Source organism: Biomphalaria glabrata, chromosome 5 (assembly GCF_947242115.1).
Source record: "Biomphalaria glabrata chromosome 5, xgBioGlab47.1, whole genome shotgun sequence".
Classification (NCBI taxonomy): domain Eukaryota; kingdom Metazoa; phylum Mollusca; class Gastropoda; family Planorbidae; genus Biomphalaria; species Biomphalaria glabrata.
Genome location: NC_074715.1, coordinates 34,771,055 through 34,789,901, shown reverse-complemented (window position 1 = coordinate 34,789,901; position 18,847 = coordinate 34,771,055). Strand labels below are relative to the sequence as shown.

General features: G+C 31.2%; 1 protein-coding gene across 7 annotated transcripts in view; it reads left to right on the top strand.

Moving 5' to 3' along the window:
* The window catches only part of LOC106060891 (laminin subunit alpha-1-like), a 102,043-nt gene that overhangs the window by 42,736 nt on the left and 40,460 nt on the right, over nt 1–18,847 (top strand). For 5 of the 7 annotated variants that reach the window (XM_056028534.1, XM_056028533.1, XM_056028536.1 and 2 more), the window contains exons 7-33: nt 246–338; nt 703–817; nt 1,385–1,503; nt 1,735–1,899; nt 2,169–2,324; nt 2,445–2,585; nt 3,335–3,523; nt 3,884–3,985; nt 4,592–4,794; nt 5,328–5,439; nt 7,089–7,202; nt 7,287–7,513; nt 8,104–8,312; nt 8,559–8,665; nt 8,788–8,965; nt 9,319–9,428; nt 9,560–9,743; nt 10,100–10,239; nt 12,197–12,424; nt 13,642–13,782; nt 14,594–14,767; nt 14,900–15,079; nt 15,640–15,761; nt 16,900–17,017; nt 17,248–17,388; nt 18,040–18,167; nt 18,433–18,516. In XM_056028534.1, coding sequence (XP_055884509.1) covers nt 246–338; nt 703–817; nt 1,385–1,503; nt 1,735–1,899; nt 2,169–2,324; nt 2,445–2,585; nt 3,335–3,523; nt 3,884–3,985; nt 4,592–4,794; nt 5,328–5,439; nt 7,089–7,202; nt 7,287–7,513; nt 8,104–8,312; nt 8,559–8,665; nt 8,788–8,965; nt 9,319–9,428; nt 9,560–9,743; nt 10,100–10,239; nt 12,197–12,424; nt 13,642–13,782; nt 14,594–14,767; nt 14,900–15,079; nt 15,640–15,761; nt 16,900–17,017; nt 17,248–17,388; nt 18,040–18,167; nt 18,433–18,516 — 3,980 coding nt within the window. Of the gene's footprint in view, nt 1–245; nt 339–702; nt 818–1,384; nt 1,504–1,734; nt 1,900–2,168; nt 2,325–2,444; nt 2,586–3,334; nt 3,524–3,883; nt 3,986–4,591; nt 4,795–5,327; nt 5,440–7,088; nt 7,203–7,286; nt 7,514–8,103; nt 8,313–8,558; nt 8,666–8,787; nt 8,966–9,318; nt 9,429–9,559; nt 9,744–10,099; nt 10,240–11,095; nt 11,213–12,196; nt 12,425–13,641; nt 13,783–14,593; nt 14,768–14,899; nt 15,080–15,639; nt 15,762–16,899; nt 17,018–17,247; nt 17,389–18,039; nt 18,168–18,432; nt 18,517–18,847 lie in introns of all 7 variants that reach the window. The other 2 variants (XM_056028537.1, XM_056028538.1) reach the window with 2 other exon arrangements.

Below are 18,847 nucleotides of genomic sequence, written 5' to 3'. Positions count from 1 at the left end.
TGTAAACATGAAATAGCCAACAAAAATATCCATCCTGTTCCAGATCCTAGATATTGTCGTTATACTGTAGTGTTCCCGGCATGTCAACCTAATTATTCTATAAAATGTGGTGACATGACAAATGGCTCAACCTGGCCAGTTATCTTATTGTAAAGCAATATGATTTTATGACATTAAAAAAATTTTTTCATTTTCGTGCTTGGCCTATTATCCTATAACCTTTTTTTTTTTTTTTAATTCATCAGTACTTTTACTCAGTCAAGGACATTTCTATTGGCGGACATTGCATCTGTTATGGGCATGCTACACTCTGCAAACGTCATGATACTTTACCCAATGTAAGAGAATTTTTTTTTTTTGTTTCATATAGATCTAGAACTAGATCTGGTTTAAATGGCATTCCCAGTATTAATTAATAACGTATAAAAAAAAACTATATGCCATACGATAGTGTAGGAATTTAAAAAAGGTACATGTACTACATCAGTACATGGCTTTAAAATTTTATAGGCTACACTTAATTACAGTCTTTGGCCTTTCGTTCTTTGAACTAATTTTTTTCTTACTATTGAACAGTAACTATTCTATTAATTTTTTAAAGTTTGTGTATTTAAATAATAGAATGTATAATCTAGATCCAGATCCAGATCTTTCTATTCAAAATCAAATGTAACTTAAACACCAAACATTTATTTATAACAGCGACTACAGTGTCACTGTCAACACAACACAGCAGGAGACAACTGTGAAAAATGTTTACCTCTGCACAATAATAAACCTTGGCAAGTTGGAGGAATTCAAAATCTTGGATGTGAAGGTACATAGAATGATAGATCTAGTTACAATCTATCTAGATTAGATCTAGATCTAGCTATTCTAGGTCTAGAATAAATTCAAATTCTAGAATCTAGATATTTTCAGAGTTACTTCAAAAAAGAACATAATTAGATTCTACGTCCTCTATGTAATTCATAGTATAGACATACTTGACATAGACTTTAGAGTAGACTATTCAAAAATTAGTTCAAGACTTTATATCTAGAATCTAAATCCATATAGATATAGATCTAATAATAATATATTATCTATATTATACATCTATTACATTAAATTATAGTTTTACTATATGATACTAGATCTATATAGCCTATGTATACTTATAGGCTACCTAAATGAATGCCAATTACTATGAAAAAGCTATTATAAAAATAATAAATAGATCTATGTGATAATTGATTTACTTTGTAAATCTGTAAGATACACATCCACTCATTTCATTTTGTTTAAAAAAAATATATATTTTCAATGTTAGTTTTAGATCACTAGTTAAATATAATTCTATAGGCTAAATGGCTACAGTATTTTCTTAATCTCTCTCGTCTAGAATGTAATTGCCATGGCAAAGCAGATACATGTGTTTACAATGCTACAGTGGATGCTTTGGGTCTGTCACTTAATATCAAAGGAGAAATTGATGGAGGAGGAGTCTGCCTTAACTGTAAGGTACAAGACATTTCTGTTGACTACACTTGCCACACTAAACTACTGTAAATCATTCTAAATAGTGAATAGCAACATATCCTGCTTGTGTCATCATTGTAACTGCCATCATTCTAGCCTTCCTTTTTATGACTCACATAATATATATGTTGACCGCAGCCATAAAACATTTGATTTACCCCATTCTCATTCATGTACATTAATTTTCATCAATTATTTTAATATTTAATTTAGGAGTATACCGCTGGAATCAACTGTGAAAGATGTATAGATGGTTATTACAGGCCCACTGGAATGACTGCCTATATGAGGCGTCCATGTCGGAAGTGTAATTGTCAAGAATCACAAACAACAACAGGTCACTGTGTGCAGGATGAAAGTAGACTGCACGAGGGCTTGGTAAGCTTTTTCAGTTTTGCATGAGTTATTTTTTAAGAACGAAATTCTGGAATAGTTAAAACAAATTGTAATTTTTGTTTTTAAAGATTGTACTTAAAAATGGTTTTTCATCTTGGTTTTTCATTTTGAATTATTTTCATAAATAAAATTTGTGTAATTAAAAAGAATTTTATTCTGAACGTACAAAGCTTAAAAAAATGATTTCCATTTTTTGCTTACCAAATTTTTTTTAATAAACCACAATTACTTGAAGGTTTTGTTTTTTTTAGAGCCCAGGTGACTGTATATGTCAGAAAGGCTACACTGGACGGACATGTAATGCATGTGAAACTGGTTTCTATGGCTATCCTAACTGTCGCCCATGTCTGTGTAATACTGCAGGAAGTATTGATGCTGAGTCCTGTGAAAGAGCATGCATTTGTAAGGTAAGAACTTCTTACAAATGCTTCGTAACTCTAATCTGATTTAAAACCATTCTTTGTTTTTCTATAATTTTAGTGATGAGAATTTTTTTTTTTTCTAAAATATTTTTGGCTTATTGACAGCCTAAAGTACAAGGCAGTCGCTGTGAAAGATGTTTGGAAAGTCACTTTAATCTAGAGCACTCTAACCCTGAAGGGTGTTTAAAATGTTTTTGCTTTGAAGTCACTAATGTTTGTGACAGTGTACCATGGGGGTTGACAAAAGTAAGTTTAAATTGATCATCCTTGGCTTTACTTATTGATTTTATTTTTAAAATGTAGAGGTAAGATGATTTATAGATGAATAATAATGGTTGTTGAGATTTTTAAAACAATACAGAATACATTATGACCCAGTGTGTATTCACAAACATTTAATCCTATGGAAATATAGATGTACAAAATTACTTTTCAAATCATTCACAATACATTTAAACTTAAAGCATCAGATCAATTTTCTAATTAACAATTATAAGCTGGTAGGCTATCAATGAAATCACACTGCAGTTTACTGACAAGATTAACTTTGGCTGAATTTCTATTACCCTTGCTACCTTGCATCTTACAGTAGGAATGGGGCCTTTAGTAAAATGTTTCCTTAAATTTTAAGGACCATCTGCCAAATATAAATCAGCTTGTGTATGTTTTGTATTAAAATTAACTATTTCTGTACCTCTTTGAGGAATGCCAAACTTTATTTATCTATTATGGACTTACTTTGAGAAATCAAATGATTTTTTATCAAAATATTACTTTACCTTCTTTTGAAGATTTGATTTTACTTAAGCTGTGTGGTGAATACTTATTTACTGAATTAATTATGGGCTGCTTTACAATGTAATCAAAGATTGCTTAGTGGCTAAAATGTTTAACAAATCAAGTGTTGTGTTATAACTTTACCCATGTCTAATTACTTAAATGTAACTTATGAAAATACAATTTTTTAATGTAAATTACCTGATATTTAACCAAAGGTAAACGATCTAGATGGTTGGATGCTTCAAACCATGGATCCAAATGGAATCATCTTAACTCATATTCTTCATCAAGGAACTCTCTGGACAAATATAAATTCAGCCTCAAGAAAAGCCGACAATCCTGGCATTTTGTCACAGAATGAGATTTACTATTGGATAGCTCCATCAGTTTACCTTGGGAATAGAGTAATGACTTCATCACTCTCAGTTCATATCACTAACAATTTTCATTAAACTCAACATAATAAAAAAAAACACTGGACAAGCTTAACAGATTCCACTATTTATGTTTATTACTGCATGTATAGAAAGTACATAAATAATATTGAAATACTATGTCAAGTGTTCATGAAAATTATTTATTTTTAAATTAAATCTTGTATTTGAAATTTTAATGTATGATTCATTTTTAATTGATTTTTTTTTTCATTCTTCTTATGAAAATTTAAAGGTAAAATAGAAAACCAATACTTTATATAAGAATGTTACAAATTTTCTGAGCTACTTTTTATAGCTTCTAACTCTCTTTTTAATTAAATATTACAGTTAAGCTCCTATGGCGGATACCTTCAGGCTTCCTTCAAGTACACCCTAGATGACCAACAGCAGTGGACTTATCACCTGGATGAGCCAAATTTTATTTTAAAGGTATTCTTGTTTAAATAGAAGATTCTTAATAGAGCTAAATTAATTTTATCATATTTCTTTAAATGTGAATTATTCTATATCTTTTCCTTCTAAATTACAGATGCTCCTTCAAAAGAGAAGATAATTATGTCCTATGAAATAATTATTTCCTACTTTATGTAGTCCTAACTCATGAAGATCAATTTGGATTAAAATAAAAAATAATCTTACTTTGTTAAAGCTTACATGCTAATAATTGATGAAAGTTCCATCACTTAAGGTCAAGTCAAGATAAATACTAAGTTCAAAACAATCTTTTTCTTTAAGAAATATGTGAGCTTAAAATAGTAAGGTTGCACTGATTTACATAGCTACTTTGTTTTAAAGTACTCTTTAGATAATTAGCAACATTAGTAAATAAAAATATGGAAACATGACTTCATCAATTGTCAATGAAAAAAATAGCTAAAAAGTTTGAATTTTACATCAAAATTAACAATTAAGTGGATTTACAGCAGACAAAGTCTCATTGTAACAATATTGTAAAATTAGCTTATTTTTATACAAAAATGAAAATATATACTTTAAAAGATTACAATTTTTAGAAAGAATTATTTTCACCTTCAGGGTTCTAATTTGACCATCGCCTCTGCCAAAGAACGGCTGAGAGAAAATGTTGAACATGTGAAGCGTGTTCGTCTAGATGAAAAAAGCTGGTTTCATCTAGATAGCCGAAGACCTATAACAAGGGAAGAAATGATGTTGGTCTTGTATAGCTTGACTAAAGTAATGATAAGAGCAACATATCACACGGCAAAAAATTCTGTGAAGTAAGCTCATTTCAATATACATTGCCAACATTTTCACAGTATTTATATGTGGATTTAAAGTTATTTATTTGTCAGTTTCTTGGAGAGAAACAAACAACTTATAAATGAAACATTTCAATGTTTATAATATTTATTGTCCAGGATAATATTTGTATGTTTCTAAAATTTGTTTCTTTTACTTTAAACTGATATATCTGTGTCTATCTAAATATTTTCTAGGTGCAAATGCTCATTTTCAGTTATTTGAAAGATGCATTTAATAATAAAATAAAAAGAATACTTAAATACAAGTTAATGTTTTTTCTGCATAGATAATAAATTATAGAGAACAAAATTGACACTAAGTTTATTGAAATGCTAAGACTACTAAAGTAATTAAGTAATTAATTCATACATCCAAATTTGATGAAATATTAAGCTTTTGTAACTAAAGTTTCTTTCATATATAATAAAAGTGTGAAACTCCTTTTGTTACTTTTTTATTGGCAAAAGAAAATCATTTGGCTACATTTAGTTTCAATATTTTTTCTTAGTTTAAGAGAAGTTTCTCTTGATGTTGCAAGTCCTACACAACAAGATGGCAGCTATTTGAAGTCAGTTGAACAATGCAGCTGTCCAGAGGGCTATTCAGGATTATCTTGTGAAGTGAGTTTTCTACTGAATCTTACTAATTATAATTTTTAGGACTATTATTTTTTTATATTTTCTAACCATGTAATATTTGTTTCAATGTTAGTATCACTTCACTGGGTCATTCTAGAGGTATGGTATGATCAACATTGGATTTTTAATGCTTAGAAAATTTGATGACATATACTGATCAAACATGATCTTTTATAGTTTGGTATACTTAACTTTGTTACTTTTTTACTTGTGCTCAACTTTTATTGTTATTTATTATCCTGAGAATTTCATCACCATGTGGGTTAGGATTTTATCATTGAATATGTTTTATACAAAAATATCTCTAAAATATGTGAATTTCTCTACCAGTAAGTCATAGGACATATTGCTGACTGGCAGTACTAAAGCCCTAGTCTACCGGACCTGTGTATTGAGCACCTTGCTGTATGGAAGTGAAACATGGTCAACCTACTCATGGCAGGAAAAAAAGCTGAATGTCTTCCACCTCCGATGCCTAAGGCGGATCTTTAAAATAAGGTGGCAAGATAAGATAACCAATGAGGAAGTGCTACATAGAGCAGGATGCCAGGACATCCACTCTGTTATCAGCAGCAGACGCCTTGGCTGGCTTGGCCACGTTCGTAGAATGCCAGTAGGTCGACTTCCACAGGACATCCTGTATGGCGATCTAATAGAAGGCAGGAGAGCCTCTGGTCGCCCACTTTTACGTTATACGGATGTATGCATACGCCACATGAAGCTCTTCAAAATCGACACTGGCAACTGGGAAGAGGTGGCACTGGACAGATCCACATGGAGAGAGAGCATAAAGGAAGGGTCACAGATTGCAGATGTCATACACAACAGAAGCAAAAAGAAGGGTGAAAATGCAACGGCGCCTGGTGATTATATATGCCCAACCTGCGATCGCAGCTGTGTATCAAGGATTGGCCTCTTTAGTCACACAAGAAGTTGCAAAGGGAAAAGATCGTCTCTCGAGACGTAAAATGCCACAGAAGAAGAAGTCATAGGAAAGAATATTTATAGGTTGCAAACAGAATTGTTACTTGGATGTAGGTCTTTTCTGAGATGAGTCCAACTGTATATGGCATCAGCAAGGGAAGTAAAGGTGCTGATCAATATGTTTGTCACACATCACTCTGCAATTATTCTAACATATAAACTGTATGTTGTAAACATAATAAATACACAGAGTTGATAACCATGTCCATATAATGTGCACTGAATTACTTAGCACAACACACATGTCTAGCATGCTGTGAATACATTCTCAGGAACAAGTTACACACATGTAAACATAAAAAAATGCAACTATACATTTAATCAGATTCATCATACTCTAATCCACTAGTGGCCGTGGATCATTTATTTAACAGAATTTGAAAGGAATACAATTGATTAGCAAAATAATAATGTAAAAAAAGTTGCATCTTGTGCTAATGTTTCATGAATGGCAACATGGTTGTGTGGTATGTCCTGGGTTTGAACCTAACTTGCTCCCATCCCTTGTCCTTTTGGCAGGAGATTTGGTCTAGGAAATTAATCTTTATTTCTGTCAAAACTTATAAAACACTGCCTCTTGTGCCAGTGCTTCAAGTAACCCTATAATAAAATGTGTTGATGATACTTTCATTTTTTTTTGGTAATAGAGCTGTGCTCCAGGTTATAGACGAGTGAATGACAGATTGGTTGGTGGAGTGTGCAGGAAGTGTGATTGCTACAATCATGCTGCTTCTTGTGATCCAGTTACTGGCCGATGTCTAGTGAGTCTTAAAATTTGAGATTTAAAAATTTTTTTTTCTTTTTTTTTCTTTCTGCTTTATTTAATTAAATTCTAATGTCAACAGGGCTGCAGACACAATACTATGGGAGACAGGTGTGACAGATGCTTACCTGGTTTTTACGGTGATCCTCGCTATGGTACTCCTGAGGACTGCAAACCTTGTGCTTGTCCACTGGTCAATGGAAATAACTTCTTTGCAGAAAGGTGTGAAGCAAGACCAACTACAGTGGACAGATCTGCCTACGTGTGTCTCAACTGTAGACCTGGCTATACTGGTGCAAGATGTGAAATGTGAGGACTAAATCTGTTGTACTTTGTTGAAAGTCATATTTTTTTGTGTAGTCTTTGTGTAGTCACTGCACTTCATAAGTCTATTTTTTTACATTTTTGTCCAAAGTTTAATATAAATTATCTTGGAAACTATATTGAAGTGCTTAGATAGTACCTTGTTTATTTACTTTCACCATTTAGGGAGAGACTTGATCTGCCATCTATCTGTATTACTTTCCCAACTTTAAAAAAAAAATGTTTGTATAACAGTCTGCTACTTAGTGCAGACGTGTTAGAAGGTGGAACTTATCACTTCTTACTTATCACTAAAATTCATTTCTAAAATTGTCTCAAAATGATGAGCTTCTTAAGGAAATTAATAGGAATAATGTGCATTTTTGGCAGATTTCGTAATAAAGTTACGGTATCATCCATCCATTTACATCCATTTTTTTTTATTTAATGGGATTTCTAAAGGTTTTTTTCTCGAATTAAAAAAAGTAACAGATAATATTTTCAAAACCTTGTGTAATGCTTACTGTAAATTTTACATTTAATTGATGGATTTTTCTAACAACTTGCTATGAAAAAAAATGTTATTTAATAAATAGGTGTGAATTAGGATATTTTGGTAACCCAGCTGTTCCTGGGGGTTCATGCCGTCGCTGTAATTGTGGGGGAGCTGTGGATTTGGATCATCCTGGTGTATGCAATAACATCACTGGGAGGTGCAACATTTGCACTAACAATACTGAAGGTGATTTCTGTGAGAAATGTAAGAGTGGCTACTATGGTGTAGCTACAGCTGGGGATTGCAAAGGTAAGTTGTCTACATTATGTCTGCCACATTAATATAAATTTCATTAAAGTGCCTTGACATATTAAAAAAATACTTATTCTATTACTCTATAATATAGTTTCCATTGCCTTTAAGAATGGTGTTAATTAAAAAAATCTGTGTGTAATGTAGTATGATTTAACTTTTATTTATATATATGGTACATTAATTTTTCTATAAATTCTTTTTTTTAAAATGAAAGCTAAAATTCTATTTTCTTTCTTTCAGGTTGTGATTGTCATCCTTTGGGTTCAAATAACTTTCAGTGTGATCCATCCAATGGTCAGTGCTCCTGCAAAGACAGATATACTGGACGTAGATGTGACAGATGCAAGGTACTTTTTACTATCTAATAACAATTTAAGTTCACTCTTATCTTTAGATTGTCACATTTTATTTCTGCATTTTATGTTTTATTGAACTTGAACATTTAGGAGCACTTCTATATATCATTTAGGCTGGTTATGGCAATATTAGCAAAGGCTGTGAAAGGTGTCGCTGTGATCAGAGTGGTTCTGAAAGCTCACAATGTGACCCTGTGAGTGGGCAGTGTAAATGTAGACCTGGAGTTGGGGGTCTCTCCTGCAGTCAATGTGAAAATGGTTACTATGACTATTCTAGAGCTGGATGTAAAAGTAAGTTTGTCATGTAGTTTTATGGACAAATTTGTGAATGCTTTGGCTACATTGAAGGAGTACAATGGAAATACTTGTAGTGTAAACACAGTTTCATATTTACATTAAAAAATGTATTAGTTTTACTTTACACTTTAAGTAATAATTTAAAAATAGACCTACAGGTCACATTTGTGGCACTATTAGCTCTTTGAGTATTCAATGTTTAAAAACTAATACAACTGTAATATTTAATCAGCTTATGTGAAATGTTATATGTTTTTATTATTTAAAGTTGTCTAAATAATGATATTTGATCCAAAATATGTTATCAAAGTTAGTTTTTAAATCAAAGATGTTTTATTTTTTATAAGAATGTAATTGCCATGAACTTGGTACTTCCAATGGCATTGACTGTGATACTTCTACTGGACGTTGCATTTGTAAGCCAGGTGTTGTGGGCCTAAAGTGCGATAAATGCCAGGTAAGCAGTTTTTGTGTGCAGCTTATATGAATAGCAGCCAAGAAGAAAGACCACATACATGAAATTAGTACTTAATTTATAAAATTTACTTTGGTTGATTTTGATCTAATGAGAATGTTTTTTTTTAATAGCACACTTTTTATGGACTCAGCAGTGGTCAAGGTTGCCGTCCATGTGGATGTAGTGAGGCTGGATCCTTTTCTCCTCAATGTGAGGACACTACTGGTCAGTGCCCATGTAAACCAGGAGTCAGTGGAAGAAACTGTGACAGGTGTCAAAATGGTTATTATGGATTTTCTTTCTCTGGTTGCCAAGGTAAAAACGTTTGTATGAATTTAAACAAATTCCCAATCAATATTGAAAAATATTTTTGGTTTCCAGGTTTATATAATGAAAAATTGATATATATATATATACAGAGAATTATTCAGAACTACTAGAGCATTTATTGAAAGGACTTTTTCAAACTATTGATGTGCCTATTAAAACTAATATTGGACTTTTTAGAACTGGTTTAGGGCATATTGTAACTGAAATTTTGTCTTTATACACCTTAGTCTCAGCTTTTTTCTGGCTTCAAATTGAATAGAGTTTTAATATTAGAAGCTTCATTCTATTCTTGTCTCATGTTATTTCAGAAACTGGTATGTCAGTCTTTTCTTTGTCCCCAGTTTGTGAGCCATGTAACAGTGTAGGTCATATCTGTGATCAGTTGACAGGAGGCTGTGTTTGCCCTCCGTATACAGAGGGACCAAACTGTGAGCGATGCCAAGTGAACTGTTGGGGTTATGACCCAGATGAAGGCTGTAAGGTATGTATGGAACCATAGACTTTACAATGAAAAGGTGTTTTATGTTTAAATCATTACCTTGTGTAGCAAAGGTGTTTTAGGTTTAAATCATTACCTTGTGTAGAAAAGGTGTTTTAGGTTTAAATCATTACCTTGTGTTGCAAAGGTGTTTTAGGTTTAAATCATTACCTTGTGTAGAAAAGGTGTTTTAGGTTTAAATCATTACCTTGTGTAGCAAAATGTATGAAAACATTTCAATTAGGCTCTGAAGTTTCAATTATAACATTTTCTGTATGGTAGTTGAACAATAAATATGGTTAGGTTTCATCTCTTATATTAACACAATATTAGACAAGTTTTGCATTGAATTTTGACAGTTAAAACATTTGCTTTGTATTTCTTCAAAAAAAAAAAAAGTAAATCAATTGTATAGGTTGCAAATTTTTTTTGTTGCAGGAAATTTTTCGTTTCATTTTGGCTTATCATTCTAATAAACGTATTTCACTGATTGATACTATAAAAAGTATGGACACTTTCTTGAAAAGGATTTACTTTTTAAGGTCTTTTGTTACAATAAGGATTTTTTTTTATTAACACTAACAGCATTTCTGAAATTTGTATAAATTAACTATTTAAAAATTTTTACTTTTGTCACTGAACAGAAACTAAAGTAAAATGTATTATTATTATGGCTTCAGTGCTAGTCTTATTATGGAAGAAAAAAAAATCAAAAGTTTTGTTTTCAGTTCAAACCCAAGCCATTATTATTACTTGTATAGTACTAGAGCAATTCTTAAGTAACAGTAAATTGGAAGTATGCAGACTGAAGAATTTGATTTTGTTTTCAAGAAAAGAAAAAAAAATTGTCTTTTAAAAGCCACTGGAGACAAAGAAAAATGGAAAAAAAAGGAAACCAAATGGAAAGAAAGACAAGAATGGGAAAAATGGGAAAAATAAGAATGGCAAAAAAAATAGAAAGCCCAAATGTTGGAAGGTGAGGCCATGAGGCATTTACTCTCCATGCATGGATGTTGTTCTAATGATTGACTTCCATTATGTAGCTAGTGACTCACCAAAACAAAACAAAACCAAAAAAAACAAACATTTTGTGTTGATCAAGGTATTTGTATTGTCTGCATATAGGGATTGTATCTAAACCACAGATGATCAAACAAATACAGTCAGACCTTTTTATATTAAGCTGAAGTTATTAAACCATATAACCCACCAGTTTATACAGATATGATTATGGAACTGTATGCCATTATGTTTGATATAATGAGTTCTGATTGTATTCATTTATCTGTTTAATACTTTTCAATTTCAAAGAAATGTTTAAATGTTGTCTATATTAAACCAAACCATTTATTAGCTGAGCTTGTGTGATATTCATGGGAAATTCTATTTATCATTAAATAAAAGGCAATGGTATGAAGTTTATACTAAATTATACTTTCAATCTCACCTAAAATTATTTCTTTGAAAAGTTGATAGTAGGCCTATATAATGAAATGAGCTAAAATATTATTCATATGTTTTTCTAAATTGAATTAAACACTCATTTTTGGCTATACTAGGTGCTAATAAATCTAATTCTTTTAGTAGTCTAATCAATGTTGTTTTTAGTTTTTTTTTTTTTTTTTCTTAATTTTATTTTAATGTTTTTTTAAACTTTTAACAGCTTGATATCATAACATATGATGTAATAGATGTTCAATTAATAGAAAAATAAGGAGGCCTGTCAATTTTTGGTGCTAAACATTATTATCTTATTTAACTTGTTTGTGTTTACTAATCATATTGGGAGATATATATTTATACAGTATCTGTATCTTTTGTGTCTCTAATGCATGATTGGGTGCTAATATTATTTATAAAGGTGTAACTAAGAGAACTTAGTGTCCTATTAGTTGACATGTCTCCTAAAACTATTGCTCTAATCAGTAGAATAGTAGTTAGTAGTGTTGTCAATTTTCAGCCATGTAACTGCAGCTTAGAGGGCTCTTCTAATCACCAATGTGATCCTCAAACTGGTCAGTGTCACTGCATGCCAGGGTATCAGGGTTTAAAATGTGACACCTGTGCCCTGGGGCACTATGATAACTTGATTCGATGCACCCCATGTGACTGTAACTCAATTGGTTCTCTAGATAGTACTTGCATGCCAACTTGTGAGTGTGATGGGTTTGGCGCCTGCTTCTGTAAGGTAAAAAACAAAAACAAAACAAAATAAAACTTTTATCTTATTCTTGTTTAACTTGTACATCATTTCTTTTTTCATGTCATTTCCCCATGAAAACTAGACCATAAAAAGATGCCATTTTGTAACTTAACATCTAAAATTTTTAGTCTGAATCCTAGTTAAATTGACATTATTTCAACCATCAGCACACAACATAGATCTCCAGTAAAGATTAAAACTAAAGAAAAAAAACAACTAAAGCATTAACTATTGCTCACTAATTTTAATTGTAGTTGAAAAATTGCAAATTGCATAATGTTTAAGCTTAGATAAACACATGTATGAGACTTTCCATTAGAACTACATCTGTCTTAGTACAGTTTATATTCTAGTTAGCTTTAATGATTATTCTTATGTGTCCCTTTTTAATTATCACTGAAGAAAGGCAATAAATAGAATCAGAAAATTTTATTATTAGTAATGGCTGCTTCTTTCCTGGTAAAAATAAACATTTTTTTTTTATGTTTCTCTTGATGACTTGTGACGTGGTAGAAACTTTATACTTGACAGAATTTTTACTAGACCTGGAAAGTTAAGTTTCCAGAAATAAATAATAAACTAAGTCTGTTTAGATGTTATAGCACAACACTTTTGAAAACAAATTAAATAACTCTTTTAAAGGAAAGGAAAATATTTTTGTTCAGTTCAGGATTTTTTCCTTTCATTTTCAAGATGGATTGGAGAGGACAGGGGTCTGGGTGGGGGACACATCTTACAAGACAGTCTACCATATACATTCAAATTATGCTATTCAATTTATGAAATCATTGGAATAATTGGTAGTTATAGTTTAATTAGTGACAAATCTTTTGCCATTCTTTGGAAAAAATATTTAAAAAATGCTTTTAATATTGTATCAGCCATTTTTGTAAGGAAGAATTTTGTTGACTAATTAGCTAGTTGTTAACTAATACATTAACATGATTAACATTTGGATTTTCCTATGGTAACTAGTCAAATGTTTAGCCATGCTTGAGTGTTTGTTGTTGTAGTTGCTTGAAATTTTATATTTAACTAAAACACATCTTGAAATTTTCAAGATTGTCAGCTAACAGTGCATTGAATCTGCTAATAAGCTTGAAAAAAAATAATTTTAAAAGTAATAGCTTGGTTATACCTTTGCTTAATTTGATGAAATTAAAGTGTATTAGTGTCACATTAAATGTTTTTCTTTATTGTAGAAAAATGTAGAAGGTCAGAAGTGTGATAGATGTAAAGCTGGAACATTTAGTCCAGATAATGACAATCCAGATGGCTGTACAGAGTGTTTCTGTTTTGGTCGTGGCCGTTCATGTCAACAGGCACCATATGTCTACACAAATGTAGGTTAATTTTTTTAAAGTTACTCTTCTAGATGTTTGTTTATTTTGCTTGTACTGGCAGTAATTACCTTTTTTTTTGTTACTGCTTGTTGATACACAGTCATTGGTTTGTATCTTCTAACAGCTAGATCATCTAAATTGTAGTAGGCGTATTCAACTCTAAAATCTCTACAAATCTTTCTGTCACATCTCTCCAGCTTGTCTTTCACAAGTCTAGTTATAACCACAACTAGCAGGCCAACTTTTGTTTTTTATTTGTAATAATACATGTAAAAATAATAAAATATAAAAAAAAATCCTCAAGGCTTGAGTTAGGAATTACGTTAAAAACTACAACAATTTGATCCCTTAAAAATAAACTCTGTTGTTATATCCTTATCTTAGTGGAACAAGGTGGTTTAGTGTGAGAGCACTAAGCTGCTAATTGGAAAAATCCACGAGTCCATCCAACTATAATAAAAACACCTGCTTTTGTTAGCCCAATGTAAAGACTTTTTGTAATGTTAAGACTTTTGATAACTATTCAAAACTAGTGGTTTCCAAACATTATTCATTGTTCTCTATTTAATCCTTCAACTATGGCTACAATATTTTATCTTCTCCATAGAATTTCTGCAAACCTTTTTTTTTTTTTTCAAAATAGAATTCATTTTTGTCAGTTTGTCAAGATATCATCAAATTTGATAGTACCAGTACTGCTCAATCTCTTCTTTTTATTGAAGTTTTCTTGTCCTAAAGTTCTCTAACATTGATGTTAATTTTTAACTTTTATGAATTTGCCTAAGAAATATTTTTTGTTGCTATTTCATAGATTGAGTTACCAGCATTAACTGTAGACTTTGTTGATAATGATGATGATGGTGATGTTCTTACAACCTTCAATGGCATTTTGACTATCAACAATTCAGAAACTGCTTATGTGCCTAAAGATAAATGTGATCAACCAATTTATTGGAGACTACCAAAAACGTATCCAAAAGATATGGTAAAATCTATTTTCATTTTCTGACATTTAAACTCAGTTTTAGCTCAGTTTTAACTTTGATTAAATTTTGTTTCTCTTTGTAAACAAGCAAGCAATTTTTATTAATTTTACTATTGTTTTTTTTTTTCTTAGGTTCTGTCCTATAATGGAAAATTGAAATTTGTACACTTCTTTGAAGGCCCAGCAGTTGATAAACCTACAGCTATAAATGCACCAATGGTTATTTTGATTGGCAATGGCATTTCTTTACACACAAAATTAACAGTGATTGAGCCCAGAAACCCTTTCGCTGAAGAGATAACTTTCAATGAGGTTTATTCACTAATTATTGTTAATTATTAATGTGATTTAGGTACCTGTGTTGTAGGCCTACATTTCTCTAATGAAATAATTAAACCTATTGGTCTATTAATTAATTTGTTATTAGTTAGAAGTTGAAGAGAAATAATAGTCATCAGAACATCATTTTTTAAATTTAATCAAATGCATAAAGAACATCATTTTTTAAATTTAATCAAATGCATTTACAGTAAATCTATTAAAAATGTATGCTGTTGAGTTGAATTGATGCATTTAATCAATATAGAAAATCAGTACAGAGGATTAAAACATTATATCCATACACTGACTTAATATGTCATATGGTAAGTGCTTTGGACTTTGCGCATGATGGTTGGAACCTAATTGCTTTCATTCCCTGCCATCAAGCGGGAGGTATGGGCAATGATAATCCTCATTTTTGAAGGAGTGCCCAAAACTAAAAAAAAACAAATAAACATAAAAAAAATACAGATAATAATGAAAATTTCTTTTAATGCCAATGTAATCAATTAAAAAAACAAAATTCACTAAAATTATCTTCATTCCAACAGCATGAATGGTATTTGCCTGATCGAGATCAACATGTAAGTCGCCAGACATTGATGGTTGTTTTACAGAAGGTTGAGGAGATTCTAGTTAGAGCCTCACAAGATGGAACAGCAACTTCTGCTGAGTAAGTCCAGGAATATTTTCACTTCTTTAATCTAACTTATACAAATAAAATAACTAATGAAATGATCCTGGGATTAGGACCACAGGCCCAAAACTGTGTACTTAATTTTATCAACCATACATGGAAAAATAAACCACCAGGAGTCCCAAAAAGTTATAGGCCATAATCTCTAACATCCAACATTGTCAAAATGGCAGAAAAAATGATCAATAACCGACTTTATTGGTGGCTAGAAAGTACTTGCACACTCCACAATGCACAAGCTGGTTTCAGGAAAGCAAGTGGAACAGAAGACCACCTCTTTCGTTTTATCCAGGACACAGTAGAAGGGTCTCATGACAACAAGCACACTACAGCAGTATTTATAGATTTGCAACAAGCCTATGATAGAGTGTGGAGAAAAGGTCTATTTTTGAAGATGAAAAAAATGGGCATCCATGGAAGAATGTGCAGCTGGATCAGGGCATTCTTAAAAAACAGAACCATCCAAACCAGATTCGAAGGTGCCATCTCTAGTATAAAAAGTTTGGAAGAAGGACTACCACAAGGTTCAGCCCTTAGTTGCACTCTCTTTCTAATCTTCATGAATGAATAAGGCACTTTACGCAGATGACCTCTTAATTTGGACTATAGAGAAATATCCAGTGCTGACTAGATCCAAACTAAATATTTAATTAAAAATTTAAGGTCATTCATGAAGATTAGAAAGAGAGTGCAACTAAGGGCTGAACTTTGTGGTAGTCCTTCTTCCATAAGAAGAAGAAATCTTTCTTTTGAACACACTTTTAGTTGTAGTTCAATATTGCTTATTCTTATTTTTCATTCATTGATGTATGTCCCATGTGCTCTTTAAGAATTTAAAACTACATGGGGAAAAAAGCCTACAATTTAATTCAAATCTATTCCTCACAATATTAAGCCCTGGCCTCAGTAGAAAAAATTATCTAAAGATATATTGATTAAAAGAAAATTTATGTTTTTTTACATTTGTACTCACTTTATAATTTTGAAAGATCTTGTGGCCCTAAGAACATAAAATGAAACACAATGCTCTTTACTAACATCTAACTGTCTTTAAATATCCATAATGTTTGGAATGAAATGATTTTGTTCTAATTTTTCTTTCCTGAAAAAAAAGCTTAGATTCTATAATTATAGAGCAAGCTGTTCCAAGAGGTACCAACTCCACCAGTAACTTGGCACTAGGTGTTGAGCTTTGTGATTGTCCAGAGAAATATTCTGGAGAGTCTTGTCAGGTATATTACTATATATTGTTTCATTTTTGACCTTCAAAAACAACAATTTCAAAATAAAATAACAATACATGCACACAATTTTTTTAAACCTTCAACTATATCAAATAAGTAATTAATATTATTAATTCTTGAACAATGTTTTAGCTTCTAGCATTGGTTCTTGATTTTTTATTTGTCATTATAAAAAGAAATACTGTTTCATTTCTAAATACTAAATTTTTTCCATTTAGAATCCAGGTCCAGGCTACTATAGGGTACCCGCTGTTGGTGAAACTAATTTAGGAAATATAGATTCCATCATTGGCACTTCTGAACCTTGTGCCTGCAATTCACACAGCAAAAACTGTGAACCAGAGACTGGTAAATGTCGGGTAAGTCTTATTGTTTAATTAATTTAAATAAGTTTGATAGATTTATATATGTTTGTAGTTTAAATTTCAATTTTCTAGAAACTAGTAAACTTTTTTTTTATTGACATATTGAGCCAAAATGAACACCTAAATGCAATTATGCATGATTTAACATCAGTTAACAGAAAAAACAACAACAATGGTTTGAATTTTAAAAAAATATATAGCTCCTGGCCATGTTTTTACTCCAGCTTGGTTAACAGTTTATTCTGAAGAGTTTAACTAGTGTTAGCTAGTGTGTATGTTCATTATTAGACTATTTAATAAATGCAATTAGTTTAGATGTAGGCCGTTACTAAAAAGGAGAGTGCTAAACATAGAGAAAGAATATTAGTTTCAAATTTTAGAAAACAGATTTTGGTGCAAGTTAGCTTGATAAGATTGAATAATGTCAATGCATTTAGATTGTATGTCATTAAAAGTAGGAAGTTGATTTGTTTGTTAAAGCTCTCTGAAGTATCTAGATTGAGAACCAATTTGTCTCTGAAGTATCTAGATTGAGAACCAATTTGTCTCTGAAGTATCTAGATTGAGAACCAATTTGTCTCTGAAGTATTTAGAGATTGAGAACCAATTTGGTTCATCATTAAGAAAAATATGTTTTTTGTTTAGGAATGTCAAGATCATACCACAGGAGATTATTGTGATGTTTGTGCTGAGGGTTTTTATGGTGTGGCAACCACAGGTACTAGACAAGATTGTCAGCCTTGTAGCTGCCCACTGAATATTCCTTCTAATAAGTGAGTCTTTTGCTTGATTTCATTTATTCTAAAGAAAGTTACTTTAAAAAAAAAACAACCTCACCTAAGTCATTCTTGTTCAAAGTTTAACAAATAGTTTCTTCTTCATTGATAAACATTGTGCAGCTTTCTAAACTGTTGAACAAAGTGTCACTGCTCTACATTATATTATTTTCTGAACTGTCAAACAAAGTGTTATTGTTGAACATTTTTGTCACTGTTAAATCATTTTTTTTTACTTTCTCATTTTTTTTATTATTTTCAGTTTCAGTCCGAGTTGTGTCACTGACAGATTTGGCATTGTTTGTTCATCCTGTGTTGTTGGTCACACTGGTCGCACATGTGAAAAGTAATAATTACAGTTTTATTATTATATTAATCTATAATGAACAAGTAAAGAAAACAAAATCAAAAACAGTAAAATAGATAATTAACACACACAAAAAAAGTGAGAAAGAAAAGACATTATAATTTAAATCAGTGATGCCCAACCTAATTCGACCTGCGGGTAATGGGCCACATGACCGAAATGTACAAAAACAAAATGAAATTGACCTTATACAATTTTATTAGCGAAATATGGATCTAGTACTTACATTAATTTAGTAGGATTTTTTTATGTTGGAAATTGGATTCATTCTGTCACTTAAAATATGAGCAATATTGTAGATAGCTTTACC